Here is a 19287-nt window from a genome sequence, read left to right as displayed (position 1 = left end):
CATTACATTTTGGGTTGGTTTGTTTCCTAAAAGTTAATTGATCTGGACTTCAGTGAGAGCGGGACAAGAGGGGAGGTCTGATAACTTAAGAAAGTCTGATCTATTAACGAGGATGGCAGCTGTCTGAAGCAAGGGAAGCTCGGTATCTAAATCTTACCTTAAGGATCCCTGGAAACTCAGCAGAAAAAGCCAAGATCTTAAGAAAAGAAGGGTTGGGGAGAAGCTGGAGCAGAGCAAGCAGAAGTAATGAGAATCAGGACATTCAGAATCAGGGCATTTGGCTAATCTAGGAAATAAAGAATCTTTATTAATAGTGAGACACAGTTTTGCATGGAGACTCATCCCAGCTGCCCTCTCTTTTCAGAGTGAAAGCCCTTTACCACATCCCTGAGGTGGACTCCCCATGATACAAAATGCTGATTCATTAGCAGGAGATCTCCTGGGAATTCAAAAAAACTGGAACATGCATCGATTTGTTGGGCCAGTGATGCACCGTCCCGGCTTTGTTGTGGGGAGAAACGGCCTCTCGTCATTGACCTTATGTGTTAATCTTGGTGTTGGTTCTTCTGATCTGAAAGTGACATTCATTTTTATTTCTGGCTTATTTGTGGCTTTACGCACTGTCTCTTTTTTCTTCTCTGGATTGACATCATAACTACCTTCTTTTTCTCTGGCCTCGTCTTTTGCAGTTGGCCCAGGGTCTGACCTTAATAAAAACGGTACGAGCTGCCTTTTCCTTTGAACTTGAGCAAGTTGCATCCTTTCTATGTGCTTATTGATGCTGATCTTTTCTCGCTGTGGCATTTTGAACTCTTCTGGGGGCACAACCACCTTTGCTGTCCATATCTTTTCCAAGGGTGCACACATGGAACAAGGAAATAGGGGTTGCTTTCTAGGCTCCGTTGTCTCTTCGTAGTCTGGGGGCCCCAGATGTAGCTCCTTCAGCATCTGTTCCTCTTCCTCTTGTTTACGAACCAAATACTTTCTTGCTGCTGCAGTGTGAACACCACCTAGACGCTGACAATGGGAAGCAGATGGTTAGTCTCTGTGGCACAGGGCCGGGGACACCTGCAGAAATAGTCCTTGATCGGTTCTCCACCTTTTGTTGCTTGTGTTAGTTCCCCAGGCAGTGAGAAAGAGGACAGGTCTCTGGGGTCAGGTAAGCCTAGGTTCAAATCCTGATTCAACTTTGTATCCACGATGGATTTAAGAGAATTTTCTTGACTTTTCAGAGTTATTGTTAAGACCTCAATGGGACGTTTATGAAATCAATTAGTGTGTGATAAATGCTAAAATCACAAAAAGTAGCAACCACTGGTGTCTCCCTGTCCAGAATGAAGCAGAAGGAAGAGAAGCAAAGATGTAATGAAACGATTGCCTCCTGACTAAGACAGTAAAAAGTAGGACTGTCCATCTACTTCCGAAACAAAAGACCCTTGGGAAACCCTGTGAATAACACTTAAGACGCAGTCCTGGAAGATGAGCCCTTCCGGCTGGAAGTCATCCAGAATTCAGCTGAGGAAGTAGAGTCTAACCCAGTCACTCGGCTGGAGTGAAGCTTCACCCAGTGAAGGACCTTCATTTGCCAATGTAGCAAGATTCAAGATGATGTGACACTGCTGGAAACATCCACAAATAACTGGAACATGGAATGTATGAACTGAGAACCTAGGAAAATTGGATACTGTACAAACTGAAATGGAAAAGATAAAGGTCCGTATCACAGGCATTAGTGAGGGGAGAAGGGCTGGTAGAGGTCGTTTTGAATCGGAAAAGCATATGGTCTATTACACCAGGAATGACAAAGAGTAACAGTATTGCATTTAGAGTCAAACAGAGCATTTCAAGATATACAGTACAGTGCCAGTGACAGGATGATATTCATATGCGTGTTAGGAAGATCTGCTAATACAGCTATTATTCAAAAAGACACACCAACCTTGAATACCAAAGTTGAGGAAATAGAGGATTTTTATCAATATGTACAGTAAGAAACTAATCAAACATGCAATCAGTGTGTATTAATAATAATTGGTGGCTGGAATGTAAAAGTTGGAAACAAAGAAGGAAGACTGATAGATAGAAAATATGGCCTTGGTGGCAGAAACGAAGCTAGAGATTGCTAATAGAATTTTTTACAGTCAAAATTTATTTAAAAGTGTGTAAGCATGAATAAGTACTTAGAAAAAAGCAAAACAAGAAATAATTTCTTTTTAAAACCGCACATGGGGGAGCTCTGGTGACCTAGTGGCAAGAAGCTGCACTGCAATCCCAGAGGTACACAGTTCTAATCCACCAGATGCTCTGCCAGAGAAGGAGGTGCAATCTCCTCCTGTACCTGTCAGATCTGATTTGACGGTACACACACACAAAATAATAAAAATTTTTAAAAAAAAACCCGCACATGGTGGACTCGTGGACCTCACTGGATGGGATGTGCAGGAGTCAGGTTGCCCATGTCTGTGGCAGAGATGATGGAGAAGCCCAACATCAGCCCCCAAAACAAGGTCTGCACAGGATGATGCGAGATCAATTGCTTCTGGGCAAGTTCAAACTGAAGAAATTAAAGTAAGTGAACAAGAACCAAACTACAGCCTTGCATTTATGTCACCTGGATTTTAAAACTCTCTCAAAATAAAATTGATGTATTGAACTCAAAAAGATCAAATGAATTTGGGGATAATATCAAGGACACCAGCAATAAAGAAAACAAAGGGTCATTAAAAAGATAAAAAAGAAAGAAAAGACCAAAATGGACATCAAAAGAGATTCTGAAACTTATTCAAGGTCGAAAAGACAAAACGAAAGTAAGACATGATTGATTCATTGATTGATTGATTGACTGATTAACAAACCAAATATTTCAAAAGGCAGCTTAAGAAGCAAAGTACTCAAACAATGTGTGCAAAGACCTGGAGTTAGAAAATAAAAAAAAAAAAAGAACATGTTTGTTGCTTCTCAAGTTGAAAGTACTGAAAAACAAATGCAAACCTTGAATTCCAATATTGAAGGAGTCTATCAACAAAATATTGGATGATACAAGAAGTATCAAAGGAAGATGAAGGAATACACAGAACCAGTTACCAAAAAGAGTTGGTCAACACGGAGCCATTTCAGGAAGTAGCGTATGATAAACAATCAATGGTATTGAAAGGATTCCTAGCTGCACTGTAAGGCATTGCTGAAAAAGAAAACGCCAGCAATTGACAGAACGCCAAATGAGGTGTTTTAGCAAACAGAGCAGCCCTGGATGTGCTCTGTAGGCTAGACTTAGAAATTTGGAAAACTATTACCTGGTCAACTGACTGAAAGAGATCCATATTTGTACCCATTAAAAAAAGAAGAAGAAAATGATCCAATAGAGTGTGTAAGTGATAGAACAACATCATTAAACTTGTGCGGTACAACAGAGACTGGTAGAGTACCTAAGACGATGGCCCTTTGTCACTCTTTGCTCTGGGAACAAATCTCACCCCTTGGTTCACCTTTCAGTCAAGCGATAGACAAGGCAGTAAGGTTGCCAGGAACACCAAAGAGACACTCGCTGTCACCAGCCACATACAGTCACAGAGAAGTATTTCCAAAGGATAAAGCCCAGGACAGGAAGGGGTAGGCTAGACGGACTAATGGAAATGAGATATATAGAAAGGAAGTGGGAATAGTGTGATTACATTGTAAATATTGTAAACAATGTTAGACAACAAAGTTTGTGTGGATTCTTGAATGAAAACTAATAGGCTTTGTAATTTTTCACTAAAATAACAATAGAAATGGTAGCTCTCATCATTTGTGATTACTTATAGTGGATCAAAGGTTGACATTCTTAAATGAGAGCCTTCCTTTTGCTATGCAAGAGTGTGGAAGCCATTCAGCCAGTCTACTGGGAGAGTTCAGTGGTGACGGTGAATTTTGAACCTCATCCCATCCACCTAGAGAAACTGCACTCAGTGAGGGCTCCCCAGGTATAAGCTTCAAAGGACTTACAATAATCTCTTTTTCCATGGGTGAGTATTTTCCAAGGGCAATGCGTGGGTCAAATTTGTAGTTCTTGGTCCATATCCTGGAAGGCAGAGAAATAGATATATTAGCAAACATCTACCTAGATTTCCCATTTGGACTGAGAGACGTCCCCGAGGATAAGTCCACATTAGCACAATAAGTCTAATGTGCAGAAGTGCAACCAAAATGCTCCTTACAAGCAAAGATAGATTATACCGCACACACTTTGGCTATGTTATCAGGAGGGATCAATTCTTGGAGAAAGGCATCATGTTTGATAGCGGGCCAATGAAGAAGAGGAAGATTATCAGCAAGATAGTTTAATAAAGGATGCAATAATTTAGTCAGACATAATAAAACTTTTGAGACAGGATAGGGTTTTGTTCTGTTGAACTTAGGGTAGTTTTTTGAGTCAGAACCAAGCTGATGACACCTAACATCAGCAACCACAATGTCACAGCGGCGGAGAGCTTTCTGTCATCACAGAGCAAGCTCTTTACTTGGCTTCTTTCTAGTATTGATAGAAAAGAAAGATCCAGAAGGACAGGTTACACTCACTCCAGCTGTGAGGCTAAGGGAAGAGCCTCTTGTTGAAACAGGAAGCCTCTATCCCGGAAGACACAAGGGCTGAATATTTTGCCTGAATTTCTTTTCTTCTCATTTGAATTCTCCTCTGCAGATTTCCTTCCTTGGACGGTTGGATCTGTAACCCTGGGTCTTCCAATCTTCTGACAGCCTGTCTTCCTCATTCTCTGATGAAATTAAATCAGCTGGGATGGGGGATGTTAACCCTCTGGTTTGTTTGAATCATAATTTGATGGGAACCTGGGGGGAAGTCTCATACTTTTTTTTTTTTTTTTGCATCATAACTGACCTAGTTACAGGACATTGTGAAGTTTGCATTTAAGTCATCACAAGAGCCTCTGGGATTCAGCAGACAAGACCTATTAATATAGGAAGGAAAGTCACTTTACTAGCCTCTAGCTGACTTCAGAAACTTGAAGGAGAATTGGCAGAGTGATGGGAGAGTGAAGGGAAGGTCATATCACCACCACTGACGAGTCCCCTAGGAGTTTGGCCCTTATGGGATTAGACTTCGCCTCCTGAAGTCTCTCCCTACTATTTATATGTCTTTTCAACCTTAACTCTTCAAGTTCTAACTCTACCGCTCAACCCGCTTAACAATAGTTCTTGGTATTAGAGAGCCTCCCGTTTCGTTAATAAAGTATTCATACAGATGAAAACCACATTTGTCTTCCAACAAGGCTGATGTGATGTTAGGTTGAGGCGCACCAAAGCCCAAATCGCCTGACCCAGAGAGGCCTGCCCTCGTCACCATGTGCAGAGCGGTCCCACCCCCAGTCTCCTTCAACAGCTGCTTCAAGCACTTTAACAATGGATCTCAACATAGGTCATCTTGCAGCCACCCAGGGAGTTTCACAAAATGCTGCTGCCTGAGTCCCACCTCTGGACACTCTGAGGTAATAGGTCTGGGGAGAGGCCTGGGTATCAAGATGTTAATATGCTCCGCAGGTGATTAGAACTTGACAGCCACCTTGACAGCCACTACCGTATAGCATTTGTAGTTAGCTGTCATAGAAAAATGTCTATTGCTGTCTTGTTTGCCTCATTGGACAATAAGCTCTGAGACACCAGGAAGTCTGTTTCCACTGTTTATTGCTGCGGGTCCCTGGTACATAACCTGTTACCATCATGTGTATCCTAGCATACAGCATCCTGTAGGGCAGGGAGCTCTGGGGACCTCGCAGGTAAAAGAGTCATGCTGCCAACCCCAAAATAAGCAGTTCGAATCCACTAACTTCCCTGAAGGAGAAATATGGGCGGTGTCCTCCCATGTGATTTAGAGTCAAGGAGACCCCACTGAAGGGTCAGCTACTCAAGAACAATGAGTGAGTGAGTGATAGGGTGGAGGAGATCTCTCTACATAGGGTCCCCAGTGCTTCTTTGCAGCAGCTTTTGTGGAACGGCGAATGGGCTTAAAGCACTAGCCCTCCTGTTATCAGGTGAGTTCTCACCCACCGCCCCGCCAGGGCTCCTCTTTCCTGGTACAGGTTTTGTTGTTGGATTGGGTTGGTTGTGACTCGCAGTGATCCTGTGTACAACAGGATGAACCCTCCTGAACACAGTACAGTAGAGCCTCCTGTGTCCTGTGACACCCTCCGAGCTTCTGCGGGCCTTAAACTCACTGCTGCATCCTCCAGGTCAATCCAGCTCACCGAGGGTCCTCCTCTTTTTTGCTGATCTACTTTTTTAAAGCATACTTTTCTCTGGAGCTTAAGGTGCACCTGATCCAGGCCGTGGTCTTTGCCATTACTTGCTATGCTTCAGAGAGCTGGACAATGCCTAGGGATGATAGGAGAGTTGATGCCTTTGAGCTGTGGTGCTGGAGAAGACTATTGAATAAACCATGGACTGCTAGGAGAACAAACAAGTTCATCCTGGAGAGGGTGAAGCCAGGCTGCTCCTTGGAGGCAAGGATTCTGAAGCTTTGTCTGACATACTTTGGACATGTTGCAAGGAGGGCCCAGTCCTTGGAGAGGGATATCATGCTTGGGAGGGTGGAGGGACAGCACAGGCAGGGAAGACCCTCGATGAGATGTATTGATTCTGTCACTGGGGTAATGGGTTAGGCGTGTTGGAGACAATAAGATTGGCAAGGGATAGAGCAGGGTTTAGGGCTGTTGTACACAGGGTTGCTATGAGTAGCAAGTGACTTGGTGGCACATAATAAACAACAATCTTTCTCAAAACACTGGTTCTTCCTGATGACAAGACCTAAGTACATGCAAGGAAGCCTCACCATCCAGGCCTCTAAGGAGCATTCTTGGGGCTACACTTGTTCCAGGATGAATATGTTCATTCTTCTGGTGATCCATGGTGTACACTCAAGAGGATACACCAACATCACAATTCAGTACATCCAGTAGTCTTCAATCTTTCTTCTCCATTGGCCAGCCTGTCACTGAAGCAATTAAAAACACCAAAGCTTGCTTCAAGCACACCTTAGTCCTCAAAGTGACATCTTCGCTTCTTAACAGTGTAAAGAGGTCGATAGTACACAGAGATCTGTACAGCAATGTTCATGGCAGCCTTATTCACCATCTCAAGAACGTGGAAACAGCCCGAATGTCCAACCACAACTGAATGGATTGGGAAATTGTGATACATTCACACAGTGGAATACTATGCAGTATGCAGAGCAATCATTTAAAAAAAAAATTCAGTGTAACGTAGGAGAGATTGGAGAGCATTATGCTGAGTGCACTAACGCAGTCTCATAAAGACAAATACTGCATAAGAACATTATCGTAAAAATGGGAGGATAACCATTAAGACATATGTGGGAACTTAAGGGGGGTGAAGAAGTGGGAGTGGAGGATGAGGACTGGATTATATCACTGGGTTATATGCAAATGCTTAACAAGGCATAAGGAAAAAAGAAGAATTGATAACCTTTCAGTTATGGTACTGGAGATAATTAATGCACAACGAACCAATCTATCTTGGAATCTAGTCATAATGCTCTTTAGAAACAAGAATGATGAACTATCATTTCATGGACTTTGGATGCGTTATCACAACGGACCACTCTTTGAGGAAGGACGTCATGCTTGGTAAAGTGGTGGTTGTTGTTAGGTGCCATCAAGTCAAGTCCACCTCAAAATGACACCATAAACAACAGATCTGAAACCTGTCCTATCTTGTGCCATCCTCCACATCTCTCACAGACTCAAGCCCCGTGCTGCAGTCACTGTGTCAATCCCCGCTGTTGAGAGCCTTCCTCTCTGTCATTGTTCCCTCCACCTTTCCAAGCATGACGTCCCTCTCCAAGGAATTGCCTCTACTACTATCAAGCCCAAAAATAAATGAGATGAAGCTTCACCTATTTTGCCTCCAAGGAGCACTCTGCCTGCACCTTCTCCAAGACATATCTGTTGGTTCTTTTGGCAGACAAGGGGGTATTCAGTATTCTTCTCTAGCACTACAATTCAAAGATATCAGTTCTTCTCCTGTCATCCTTATTCATTGCCTTGCTCCCAGATACGTAACAAGTGACTGAAAAGACCATGGCCTGATTTAGGTGCACCTTAGTGCTCAAGCAGATATCACTGCTCTTCAATAATTTGAAGAAGCCCCTGGCAGCCGACTTTCCCAGTGCAATACAATGTCCTGATCTCCTGATTGATGATACAAAGTTTATTGATTGTGGATCCAAATAAGACAAAGCCATCGACTGTCTCAATCACTCTTCTGTCTGTCATGATGCTGCCCATCAGTCCAGCGGCAAGGATTTTTCTTTTCTTGATGTTGAGATGCAATCCACATTGAAGGCTGCAGTATAACATGAGGGTCAGCAAAAAGAAAAAGACTCTCGTGAGATGGACTAATGTGGCTACAATAATGAGTTTACACATAGCAATGATTGTAAAGCTAGCAAAGGACCGCACTGTGGTTTGATCTGTTCACAGGATTACTATTAATTAGAACCAACTTAATTGCAGTGGTTAGATGAGTTAGGTGAAGGCTGTGGAGTCTGTTGAATTTTCCCCTCTGTCACCACTTACCTGCCCTTTTCCCAGGAAGCCAGAAGTTCTTACCTGAGTTTGTGTTTGGGTTAATACTTGAGCTCATGCAGCTTAACGGCTTCCCATGGAGAATCAGGCTGGAGATCATCTTAATTCTGCATAGGTTAACACCAGAGTAAAAATGACTTAGCTATTCTGAGACTCCATCAGATTACTGAGGGAGGGTGTTGACTGTGGTTTCCTTATCTTTAAACAACAACTTCCTGTATTAGCCATGGATCAAGATGGCGCCAAGCAAACCCATGGTGATTTTACTTGTCCCTGCAGCATAACTGGAGAAAGCTGGACATGAGGGGATAGGTAGCCTTCCTGTATTTGGGACACTCTTTCTTGACTGTCAGCAAAGGTAAAATCTGGGCTCAACTAAAATAGAAAATTCTTCTGAATAGAGCCACAGTAGGTGAAGATTGTAGAGTGATGGTGTTAATATACCTGCCATCACAGGATTTGGGGATGACAAGGTTCCCCAATGTACCTTCCTGAAGGAGTCAGGCTCCATTCTTGTCCTAAGTCTTATACACCCCACTGACTAAGTCCAGCTCCATTCCACATCTGGATTGCTTCCTGCCCCATCTGAAAAGTAAGTTTCTAAAAAAGGAAATGTGGAAGAAAAAGAATTGGTCATATCATGGACTGCCAGGAGAACAAACAGTTTCATCCTGGAGAGGGTGAAACCAGGCTGCTCCATGGAGGCAGGAATTCTGAAGCTTTGTCTGACATCCTTTGGGCATGTTGGAAGGAGAGACCAGTCCTTGGAGAGGGACGTCATGCTTGGAAGGAAGGAGGGACAGAGAAAGAGAGGGAGTCCATCGATGAGATGGACTGATGCAGTGAGTGGGGTAATGGGGTAGGTGAGTCAGAGACAATGCAGTTGGTACAGGATAGAGCAGGTTTTAGGGCTGTTGTGCATAAGATCATTACAAGTTGCAAGTGACTCAACAGCACTTAACAACAACAACATATCCTGAACCTACTACCCAGTAAGAAGGCTTACCGAGTGGCTTGTTCCACCTGTGGAGAGTTCAAGAGAAGCAGGAAGAGGGAAGAGGAGTTACTCACGTCTGTGTCCAGCGCAATCACTCTCTTCATGCAGCCTTTTCAGCCAGCATATTTGTAGTTCCCACCAAATGACTGGGTGGGACTACGCTGTGGTGCACCAAGTTACGCTTCAGCATGCCTGGCTGACAGTGTGGAATAAAGTGGCGTGGGACCACGTGCCAGTGAGGCACATGGCGCTCTAACAAGACGTTTGGTCAGTTTTGCCGTCTTGCCAGATTGAAAATGAGTCAGTCATTCCACAGACACAAGCGGGCCGACTGCCATCAAGGAGAAGGGCGTGGAACCGACATCCAGGAGACAGAGAAGTAATTGTAACATTGGAATTGGAAAGGGACAGTAAGAAGCAGTAGCAGAGAGACAGCCGCAGAGCCAGGAGACTGACAGCAGGAGAGTTGCAGTGGGTTTCCCAGAATGTGAAGTGAGAAAGCGGAGTGCCTTCTGGTCAGAGTGAGATGCCTATGGGTGCTTATTAACACGTTGCCACAAATGACGGTAAATGTGTTTCTAAGCACGGTTGTCAATTTTAAAAGTGTGCGGCAACGTGTTAAAGAAGCCAAAGGACAGCAACCTGCCTGAGGACAACAGAGAGGTCTATCTATGGGAACAGCTGAGAAGAGACAGTTCTGATGGAAGAATTCGATCCTGAGCCATTCTGATCCTGAACTGTAACGAGACCCATAGTCATGAGTATAGTCTGCAAGTTCTGTGTGGCCATCGCAACAAATGACTGAATCCCAGCGGAGAAGTATAGTGTTGTAGGACCAACAGTTCAGTCAGAATTGATAAAAACGTTGAAGGGAACGAGTGTGTCTGGCCTCTGTCCTATCAGATTCACCCTTGGGCTGTTGATGCTGATCATTGCGCTCCTTATGAAGTTAGAGGAGGTCAGGCGTCCCCTCCATCAAGTCATTTTTACATCATATGATCTGCTGATAACTTGGGGACTGATGTTGTTGTTGTTGTTATGTGCCAAGTCACTTGCCACTCATAGCAACCCTGTATACAACAGCCTTAAACCCTGCTCTATCCTGTGCCAATCTCACTGTCTCTGACACACCTAACCCCATTACCCCCATGACGAAATCAATTCATCTCATCAAGGGTCTTCCTCTCTTGCGCTGTCCCTCCACCCTCCCAAGCATGATGTCCCTCTCCCAAGGACTGGGCCCTCCTTGCAACATGTCCAAACTATGTCAGATGAAGCTTCAGAATCTTTGCCTCCAAGGACAGCCTGATTTCACCCTTTCTAGAATGAACCTGTTCGTTCTCTTAGCAGTCCATGGTATATTCAGTACTCTTCTCCAGCACCAAAGCTCAAAGGTATGAACTCTCCTTCTATCATCCCTAGTCATTGTTCAGCTCTCTGAAGTGTAGCAAATAATGGAGCACCTTAGTCTCTGGACTGACATCGTTGCTCCTCAGATCCTTGGAGAGGTCTCTGACTGCAGACTTTCCCAAACAGAATCACCAAATACGGAGATGAAGACTTGTGTATTTAACAGAGGTGTTTGTAGGCTTCTGATGTTGTGATAAGACTGACATTGCTTAGTATGGGAATTATTCACTTTTATTCTTTTATTCAAAGAATAGTTATATCTTCGAGCTGTGCCGTTGATAAAGAGTATAAACATTCATTTAGGCTGCCTGAAGGACAAACAAACCTGCCTTGAAAAAAGTGCAGCCAGAGTGCACCTTAGAACTAAGGATAGCGGGGCTTCGTTCCAAATCTTTTGGGCATGTTATCAAAAGAGGTCAGTGCTTGGGAAAGGGCATCGTGCTTGGAAAAGCAGAAGGTCATCAAAAAGGACAAGCTTCAGGGACATGGGCTGACACAGTGACGGTTGTAATGAGCTGAAGGCCAGCAGAGATTGTAAGGATGGTGCCGGGTGAGGCAGGTTCTGGCTGTTGTACTTAGAATCGCTGTGAACCAGAGGTGAACTGATGGCATCCAACACCCTGGGGTCAGGATTAATCTAAGAGTTTGCTTTTGTGTATTTTACATAACCTAGCATTACTCTTTGTCAATGTGCAGTATGAAGTAACCTGGGTTGCTGTGATGCTGAACCTTGTACCACTGGGGTATCAAATACCAGAATGGCTTACCAGTGTGGACAGTGTTTGGTAGAGCTCCCAGTTGTAAAACAGGCTTACAAGCAGGAATGGCATCCACTTCCTAAACCACATGCCTCTGGAAACTCTATGAACTTGGTGAAATGACGACAGTTACAGAAAGGCATTAGGTCTTGTGTTCATAGACCAGCTGGCTATGGTCACGCTCGACTCAATGGCAGGCAACAACAACAAGCTCTCTGTCTAGACCTTCTTTCATTTCTCTCAAACATGTATTACAGCTCTCTTTTTTTCCCCTTTATTATTATTTTGTGTGCGTGTACCATCAAATCAGATCTGACTGGTACAGGAGGATATTGCGCCTCCTTCTCCGGCAGAGCATCTGGTGGATTCGAACCGTGTTCCTCTGGGATTGCAGTGCAGCATCTTGCCACAAGGCCACCAGAGCTCCCCGTATTACAGCTCTCAATGTAAAATTCCAATATATGTTTTATTCATTCTGCCCTTAAATATTTTATGGCTCTTTATGCCATTGTAAATGGCAACTTCATTTCATCTTCTAATTATTTGTTGCAAATATATAAGCATAGTCCATAAGGTGTTGTGCTGCCAACCCAAAGGCCAACCTCCGTGGCAATTCTAATATACCAACCACTCCAGGACAGAAAGAGGTGAAGTCTCCTCCCATGCAATTTACCGCCTCTGGGAACCTGCTGGAGGGTCAATTCCATGTCCGATCTGACTCCACGGTATTTAATAAGTGGAAGGTCAGTGGTTTGCATCCACTGAACACTCTACCAAGAAAGATGGTCAGTCTTCTCCACTCCAGGTTTGCATCCTCAGAAGCCTGATGGTAGGACTTGAGCCAGAATCAAATCCAAGTCAGTGGGTTGAAGGCCTGATTAAGATAGTATTACAGGAAGGTAGACGCAAACAGTTGTCCGTTCCATAGTCCAAAACCAAAGGTACAAGTAAAGTCCAAAAATGGAAAAAGAACTATTCATATTGAATAAACAATTTTCAAATGTCTTAAAAAGGAAATTATTTACATCCTCATACCAGGCACTGGGAACCACAGTGGTGGAACCTCTGTTGCTATGTGGCTGAAAGGTTTAACAAGGAAGCTCAGAACCAGCCAGGGTGCCAGACTCTTGTCACACAGTAGTTATGCTTACAAAGAAGACGCCTTCAGAAGGGAGACCAAGATTCTTGGGGTCTCTAAAGCCTCCATGCAAAGGCTTCGTCCTGGGTTTAAGTCTCACCCAGCTCTGTTGCTCTTTGTCTGGGAGAGTTTAGACCAGGTCAGGTGATCAAGGAACGGAAATTGGGCAAGGGAGAAGTGATGAGGGAACTGCATGAATCCCATAAGAAGAGAGAGAAGCTGCTTGAAAAGAGCAAAAAGTGAGAGGGACCCAAAAGGGGTAGAAGGCTGAGAACAACTAGTACCACCACCACCACCATTACCACCACCACTAATCACCACCACTAATCACCACCACACCACAACAACCATAACCATCACCACCACCACCACTCATCACCACCATCACCACCACCACCACCACCACGCAGCATAGAGGGTGAACTACATGTCAGAGCTCCTTGTCTGAGGGCAAGTGAAAGGAGAATGAATAAGAAGACTGATTTTGCATTCACAGTATCTTCAACTTTAGGGAGCAGCTTCATAAGTGTGCAGATGAAGACAGCCAGGAGGAGCTCGAGGGGACACTACTTCAGCCTGTCATCAGTCTGAAGGGTAGGTCCCAGGACCTGGTGACAGCCTGCACCTGAGTGGGACTGTTTTCCCAAGAAGATTTTCCACAGGGCTGGGTCTCTGCCATCCCTCCTGCTCCCACCCCCTCAGGAGGTCTGCAGACAAAGAAACCAGTGTGCTGAGTCTCAAGATTTGCCCAAGGTCACATTTTTTAAAATTAGGAGCGGGGCGGGCGGGAGGCGGAAGATAACTAACAGAAACCAATCTAAGTTTAATCTGAGGTCAGATTGCCCAGGAAATGGTGTGTTGATCAAATGGTGCAAAGCAGCCCGATAAGGAGGTTTAAATTTCATGTGACCACGGAGAAACCCTCACAGGAAAGCATTGAGAGCAGGGGCTTAACAGTTCTCATTGTCAGCACCCTTAAACACAGACTTGGTCTGAGTTAAGGATTACCACCAACATTAATAATAATAGTAACTAATATCTATTCATAAAGGGAGCAAAGATTGAAGAAGTTGTGAAGGAGTTCATTTTACTTGGATCCACAATCAGTACTCAAGACAGTAGCAGTTTGCAGTCAAGAATTCAAACAACTTAGTGCAAACCTACAGCCAAGGATCTTTTTAAAGTGCTATAGAGCAAAGATGGCACTTTGAGGACTAAGGTGCCCCTGACTCAAGCCATGGCGTTTTCAATCATCTCATATGTACACGGAAAAGCCAGACAATGAACAAGAATTACTGAAGAGAATGGAAGATCGCATGATGGTGTTAGCGGAGAGTAGTGACTATACTATGTACAGCTGGCCAAAAGAACAAACAAGTCTGTTTGGGAACAGTGCAGTCAGGATGCTCCTTAGAAGCAAGGATGGTTATTCATGTTCTCAGGACAGCGAGAGAGGAAGGCTGTCAATGCCACGAATTGACACAGTGGCTGCAATGATGGGCTCAGTCACCAGCAGGGTGACACGGGCAGGGTGACACAGATGGGGCAACATTGGCAGGGTGACATGGGCAGGGTGACAGGACAGGGTGACACGGGCAGTGTGACGTGGGTGGGGTGACACAGGCAGGTGACATGGACAGGGTGGACAGGCAGTATGACACGGCCGGGGTGACATGGGCAAGGTGCCAGGGTCAGGCAGTGCTTGTTCTAGCGTACATACATTTAGTTGCTGTAAGTCAGAGCTGAGTCCACAGCATTAACAACTATTTACTGGACATTTATTAGGAGCAGGAACTCGTCTACAAGCTGTTTAGGTGTGAACTAATTTGAATATGCATATATATTTTAGCCAGGTTCTGGAAAACATCTTCCCCCGAACAAACTGGATTTAATAGTTTCAGCAACTTGCTGGGATAGGCAGGGCATTAATATTCCAAACATCACACTTGGGAGGGTGGAAGGACAGCGCAGGAGAGGAAGACTCTTGATGAGGTGGATTGATTCAGTGACTGGAGTGATAGGGGTGGGGGTGTCTGAAACAGTGCGACTGGCACAGGATAGAGCGGGGTTTAGGGCTGTTGTACATAGGGTCGCTATGAGTTGTAAGCAACTCAATGGCACATAACAACAACAGCAGTGCAAGAGCCACAAGTCATACTGTGCTTACCCTTTACGCAGGGAGGTGAAGGGCCAGGAAGGGGCAGGGCTATAAGGCCTCCTCCACGTGCAGTCAGGGGACACTTGGAGATGAAAGTCAGCGTTAATATATGCTGGTTATGTACCAGTCACTTTTAAATCCTCAATCGCCTTCGGTTTCTTGAGAAACTCTTCCGAGCTTCACCATCTTCTTGGGATGATGTCTCTCCTGTGCATTACAACCTGCAGGAAGGCTTCCTAACCACCTGTCCCTGCCTGGGAATGTGATGTGCCCCAGCTCCACCAGCAACTCCACTTGTCTGCCAAGACTTCACAAAGTCTATCAAGTCCTGGCCATGTGCACACGTTGAAACGGCTCAAATTTGTCTTAATATTTCTTTAAAAAGAGTAATTTTTTCAGGGCTTGGACCCTTCTCTGAATCTTGAACAGATGATGCAGAGACCTAAATCTCTGAAAATTCCCCCATAGACTCCTTGCCCCACTCAGGACTTGTCCAGAAGGAGCTGTGTTCACTTCAGAAGTTGGAATCCAATTGAGCGTGTATAAAGAGGTGGTGTGAGTTACCTTGGGCAAATATGAAACCACCTTATCTCAAAACCCAAGTTGCCAAAGCATCTCCTAATTGTTGCTTTGATTGATACTGCAATTTTGTTGAGTAAGAGGAAGTGAATTACAATAAATCTTATTTAGGATCTATTCCTGGAACCCACAGCCATTGGCCATCTAATCAATTCTAACTGACCGCCACTCTCTCTCTCTCTCTCTCTCTCTCTCTCTCTCTCTCTCTCTGCTAGGTTTCCAAGCTCCACAGCTTTCTAAAGCGATAAACCTTTCCAGGAAGAGACAGCTTGTTTTTTATCAAGACGTGGCTGGATTTGCACTGATTACCTTTGGGCCAGCAGCCCTATATGTTCCGAATGGTTGGATAAGGTTCTGTTCTGTGTTGTTCATAGAATTAAGCCTTGGAGCCAATTTGAGGGCACTTAACAGAAGCCTCCTTGAGGGCAGCACGTTTCATGGTCTTTCAAGTAGGTGTCTTGAAATAAGAGTTCTGGAAGAGACCAGAATGTTCAGTGCTCAGATGCTCCCAATGTCCTGCCGAGCTGGGGTTACACGATGTTTTGGCCTTTGCCTACCCAGGAGTCCACCAACAATCTCCACGAGACCCTGCGGATAACATTTTCCTTCCTTGACTCTGAGTCACGGTGACCCCACATGTGTCAGCTGATCTGTGATCTATAGAGTTTTCAAGGATTGATTGGAAGTAGATTGGTTGTCATGTCTTTCTTTTGAGCTGCCTTTAGGTGAACGCGAACCTCTAACTTTTAGGTAAGCAACTAAACATGTGAACTGTTTTTTAAAACATGTAAACCATTTGTACCACTTAGAGACTTCTTCAACAGTACATGCCAAGTCCTGATATCTGTTTGTTTAAACTCTATTCACAAACCAAATAAAATCAGTTGTCTTTGGATTGATTTGCAAGTCATGGAGGGAGCTCTGGTGGCCTAGTGGTAAGGAGCTGCACTGTCAGTCTGAAGGTGTGCAGTTCAGGTCCACCAGCTGCTCAGCAGCAGAAAGATGGGCAATCTTGTGTGATTTATTGCCTCTGAAAAAAACCCTGGGAGGTCAGCTCTGAGTTAGTTCTGACTCGCTGGTATAAAACAACAACAACAACAACATGGTGACCCAAGAGTAGACCTAAGACCTAAGCTCTGTAGGGATTTCATAGTAGCTACACTGTTTGTGGAAGCAGGTGCCAGTCTTTTCTTCCTCTGTATCACTACACTAGATGGACCCCAAACTGTCAATTTTTCTATTAGTGGATAAGTGCAGACCAACTGAGTCATACAGGTCAGGCAGCCTCACCCTGTGCCGGGTGAATGACAGCTGGCTGGGATGTTTCCAGGTGCCAGTGTGGCTTGTAGTGGACACGTGGGATAGTGAGCATCGTCATCGGAAATTACTTTTGTGCACAAGAGTAGCAACAAGTTAGAAACACAGACATGAAGTTGAAGCTAACTCCAAAATATATAATAAAGTTCTAATATGCCCTAGAGAGAGAGAGAGCGCTTATCTGTTGGGTCTATTTTTTTATCCTAGAAACTGTAGGGTCTCCTTTGTCTTTTTAGAAACAGAGACTGTGAAACCTACATAAGATCTAACATCCTTCTCTACCGCCTCATTCCCTCACCAAGTGCCCTTGGGCGTGAGAATCCCTTTCTCCAGGTCTCAATTTTCCCACCTACACCATGCAGGTAAAATTCCCTGCTTTGCTTATTCACAGAACCATGAAGGGAATAAAAATGAAGTCTAGAGTGTAAAGCCCTTGGAACATTGAAAAGTACCAAGCAAATTGAAGGACTTAGGTGAGGACTGTTTTACTTTATGCATGTAGTAACTGCCCTATTCAAATTTATGTCCTTTTAACCAAGATTTTCTTTTCCTTTATCTATGCTTGGCCTCATACACATTCTATAACAATGGTCTTTTATAGTATTTGTTCTTCTGGGACTGAGTTAGTTCATGCAGCATAATGCTCTCCAGTTTCTCCCATGTTAGGTAGTGATTTACAAAATCTTTGTTCCTGCGTGCTGCGTAGTATTCCATCATATGAATTCGCCATAATTTCTCAATCCATTCGTTTGTGGTTGGACATTTGGGCTGTTTGCATGTTCTTGCGATGGTGAATAACGCTGCTATGAACACTGGTGTACAAATCTCCATCTGTGCCTCAGTTCTTATTCTCTCAGGGTATATTCCAAGCAGTGGAATAGTTGGGTCATATGGAATTTCTATGCTCAGCTTTCTGAGGAAATGTCAAACTGCCTTCCAGAGTGGTTTTAACATTTTCCAATCCCACCAACAGTGTGTATAAGAATTCCTATCTCTCCACATCCTCTCCAACATTTATTATCTGCTGTCCTGTTAAACTTTGCCACTGTTGTTGGGGTGAGATGGTATCTCATTGTGATTTTTATTTGTATTTCGCTTATTGCCAGTGATTTTGAACATTTCTTCATGTGTCTGTTGGCCATCCAGATATCTTCTTCTGTGGAAATTCTTTCCATGTGTTTTGTCCATTTTGTAACTGTGCTATCTTTTTCTTGTGGAGGCCCTGTAGGAGTTTGTAAACTTTTGATATGAGACCGTTGTCTGAAATGATATTGCCAAATATTTTTTACCAGTCAGTAGATTTTCTTTTCACTCTTTGGAAAATGTTTTTCCACATAAGGATTTAATTTTCAGAAGGTCCCATTCATCAATTATATCCTCTCCAGATTGTACATTTCTGGCTGTATTTGGCAGTCTCTTTGTGCCATAGACTAGGCTGTCTAAGCTTTATTTCAGTTTGTCTCTGATGAATTTTACAGTTTTGGGCTTTGCTCCTAGGTATCTGATCCACCTTGAGATGATTTTTATGTATGGTGTGAGATGTGGATCCTGTTTCAGCCTTCTGCAGGTAGCAGTCCAGTTTTGCCGGTACCATTTGTTGAAGAGGTTGTCATTTCCCCATTTGATAGGTTTTATTTCCTCACCAAACATCAGTGGACCATAGATAGATGAATCCACTTCTGGGCTGTCAATTCTATTCCATTGATCTATGTGCCTGTTACTGTTCCAGTACCATGCTGTTTTGGTTACTACCAATGTGTAGAAGGCTTTGAGGTCAAGGAGTGCTATGCCTCCCACTTCATTTTTGTTTTTCAGAAGTGTTTTGCTTATTCAGGGTCTCTTTCCTCTCCAAATAAACTTGACTATTTCCCTTTAGATACCCTTGAAAAATGAATTTGGCATCTGTATTGGGATTGCGTTGGACATATAGATGCTTTTGGTAGGATTGTCATTTTCACAATATTGAGTCTTCTTATCCATGAACAGGGAACATTTTTCCATTTATATAGACCTTTTATTTTGTTCTGTAGTTTTCTTTGTACAGGTCTTTTGTGTCTCTAGTTAGATTCACTCCCACGTGTCTCAATTTGTGGGTGGCTATTGTAAATGGTATTGCTTTTTTAATTTCCTTCTGTGAGTTCTCTTTGTTACTGTAAGGGAATCCCACTGACTTTTAGATATTTCTTTTATATCCTGAGAGGCAGTAATTTCGAGACTCCATCTCACATACTTTGGGCATGTAGCCAAGAGAGACCAGTCTTTGGAGAAGAATGTCATGCTTGGAAGGGTGGAGGGGCAGTGCAGGAGAGAAAGACCCCAGATGAGATGGATTGACA

At 43.9% G+C, this 19287-nt stretch overlaps 1 protein-coding gene across 1 annotated transcript; it reads right to left on the bottom strand.

Moving 5' to 3' along the window:
• Positions 1-307: 307 nt before the first annotated feature.
• LOC102852415 (chromosome unknown open reading frame, human C10orf120) lies at positions 308-9695 on the bottom strand. Its single transcript, XM_006903753.1, is given in 5 exon segments — positions 308-373; positions 375-458; positions 460-1017; positions 3985-4060; positions 9601-9695. Coding segments are annotated over 5 exon segments (879 nt in total).
• Positions 9696-19287: the final 9592 nt, after the last annotated feature.

Source organism: Elephantulus edwardii, unplaced genomic scaffold (assembly GCF_000299155.1).
Source record: "Elephantulus edwardii isolate Elephantulus edwardi_28Jun2011 unplaced genomic scaffold, EleEdw1.0 scaffold00006, whole genome shotgun sequence".
In the NCBI taxonomy this organism is placed as follows: domain Eukaryota; kingdom Metazoa; phylum Chordata; class Mammalia; order Macroscelidea; family Macroscelididae; genus Elephantulus; species Elephantulus edwardii.
The sequence above is the reverse complement of the archived record's forward strand: the minus strand, read 5'-3'. Positions and strand labels throughout refer to the sequence as shown.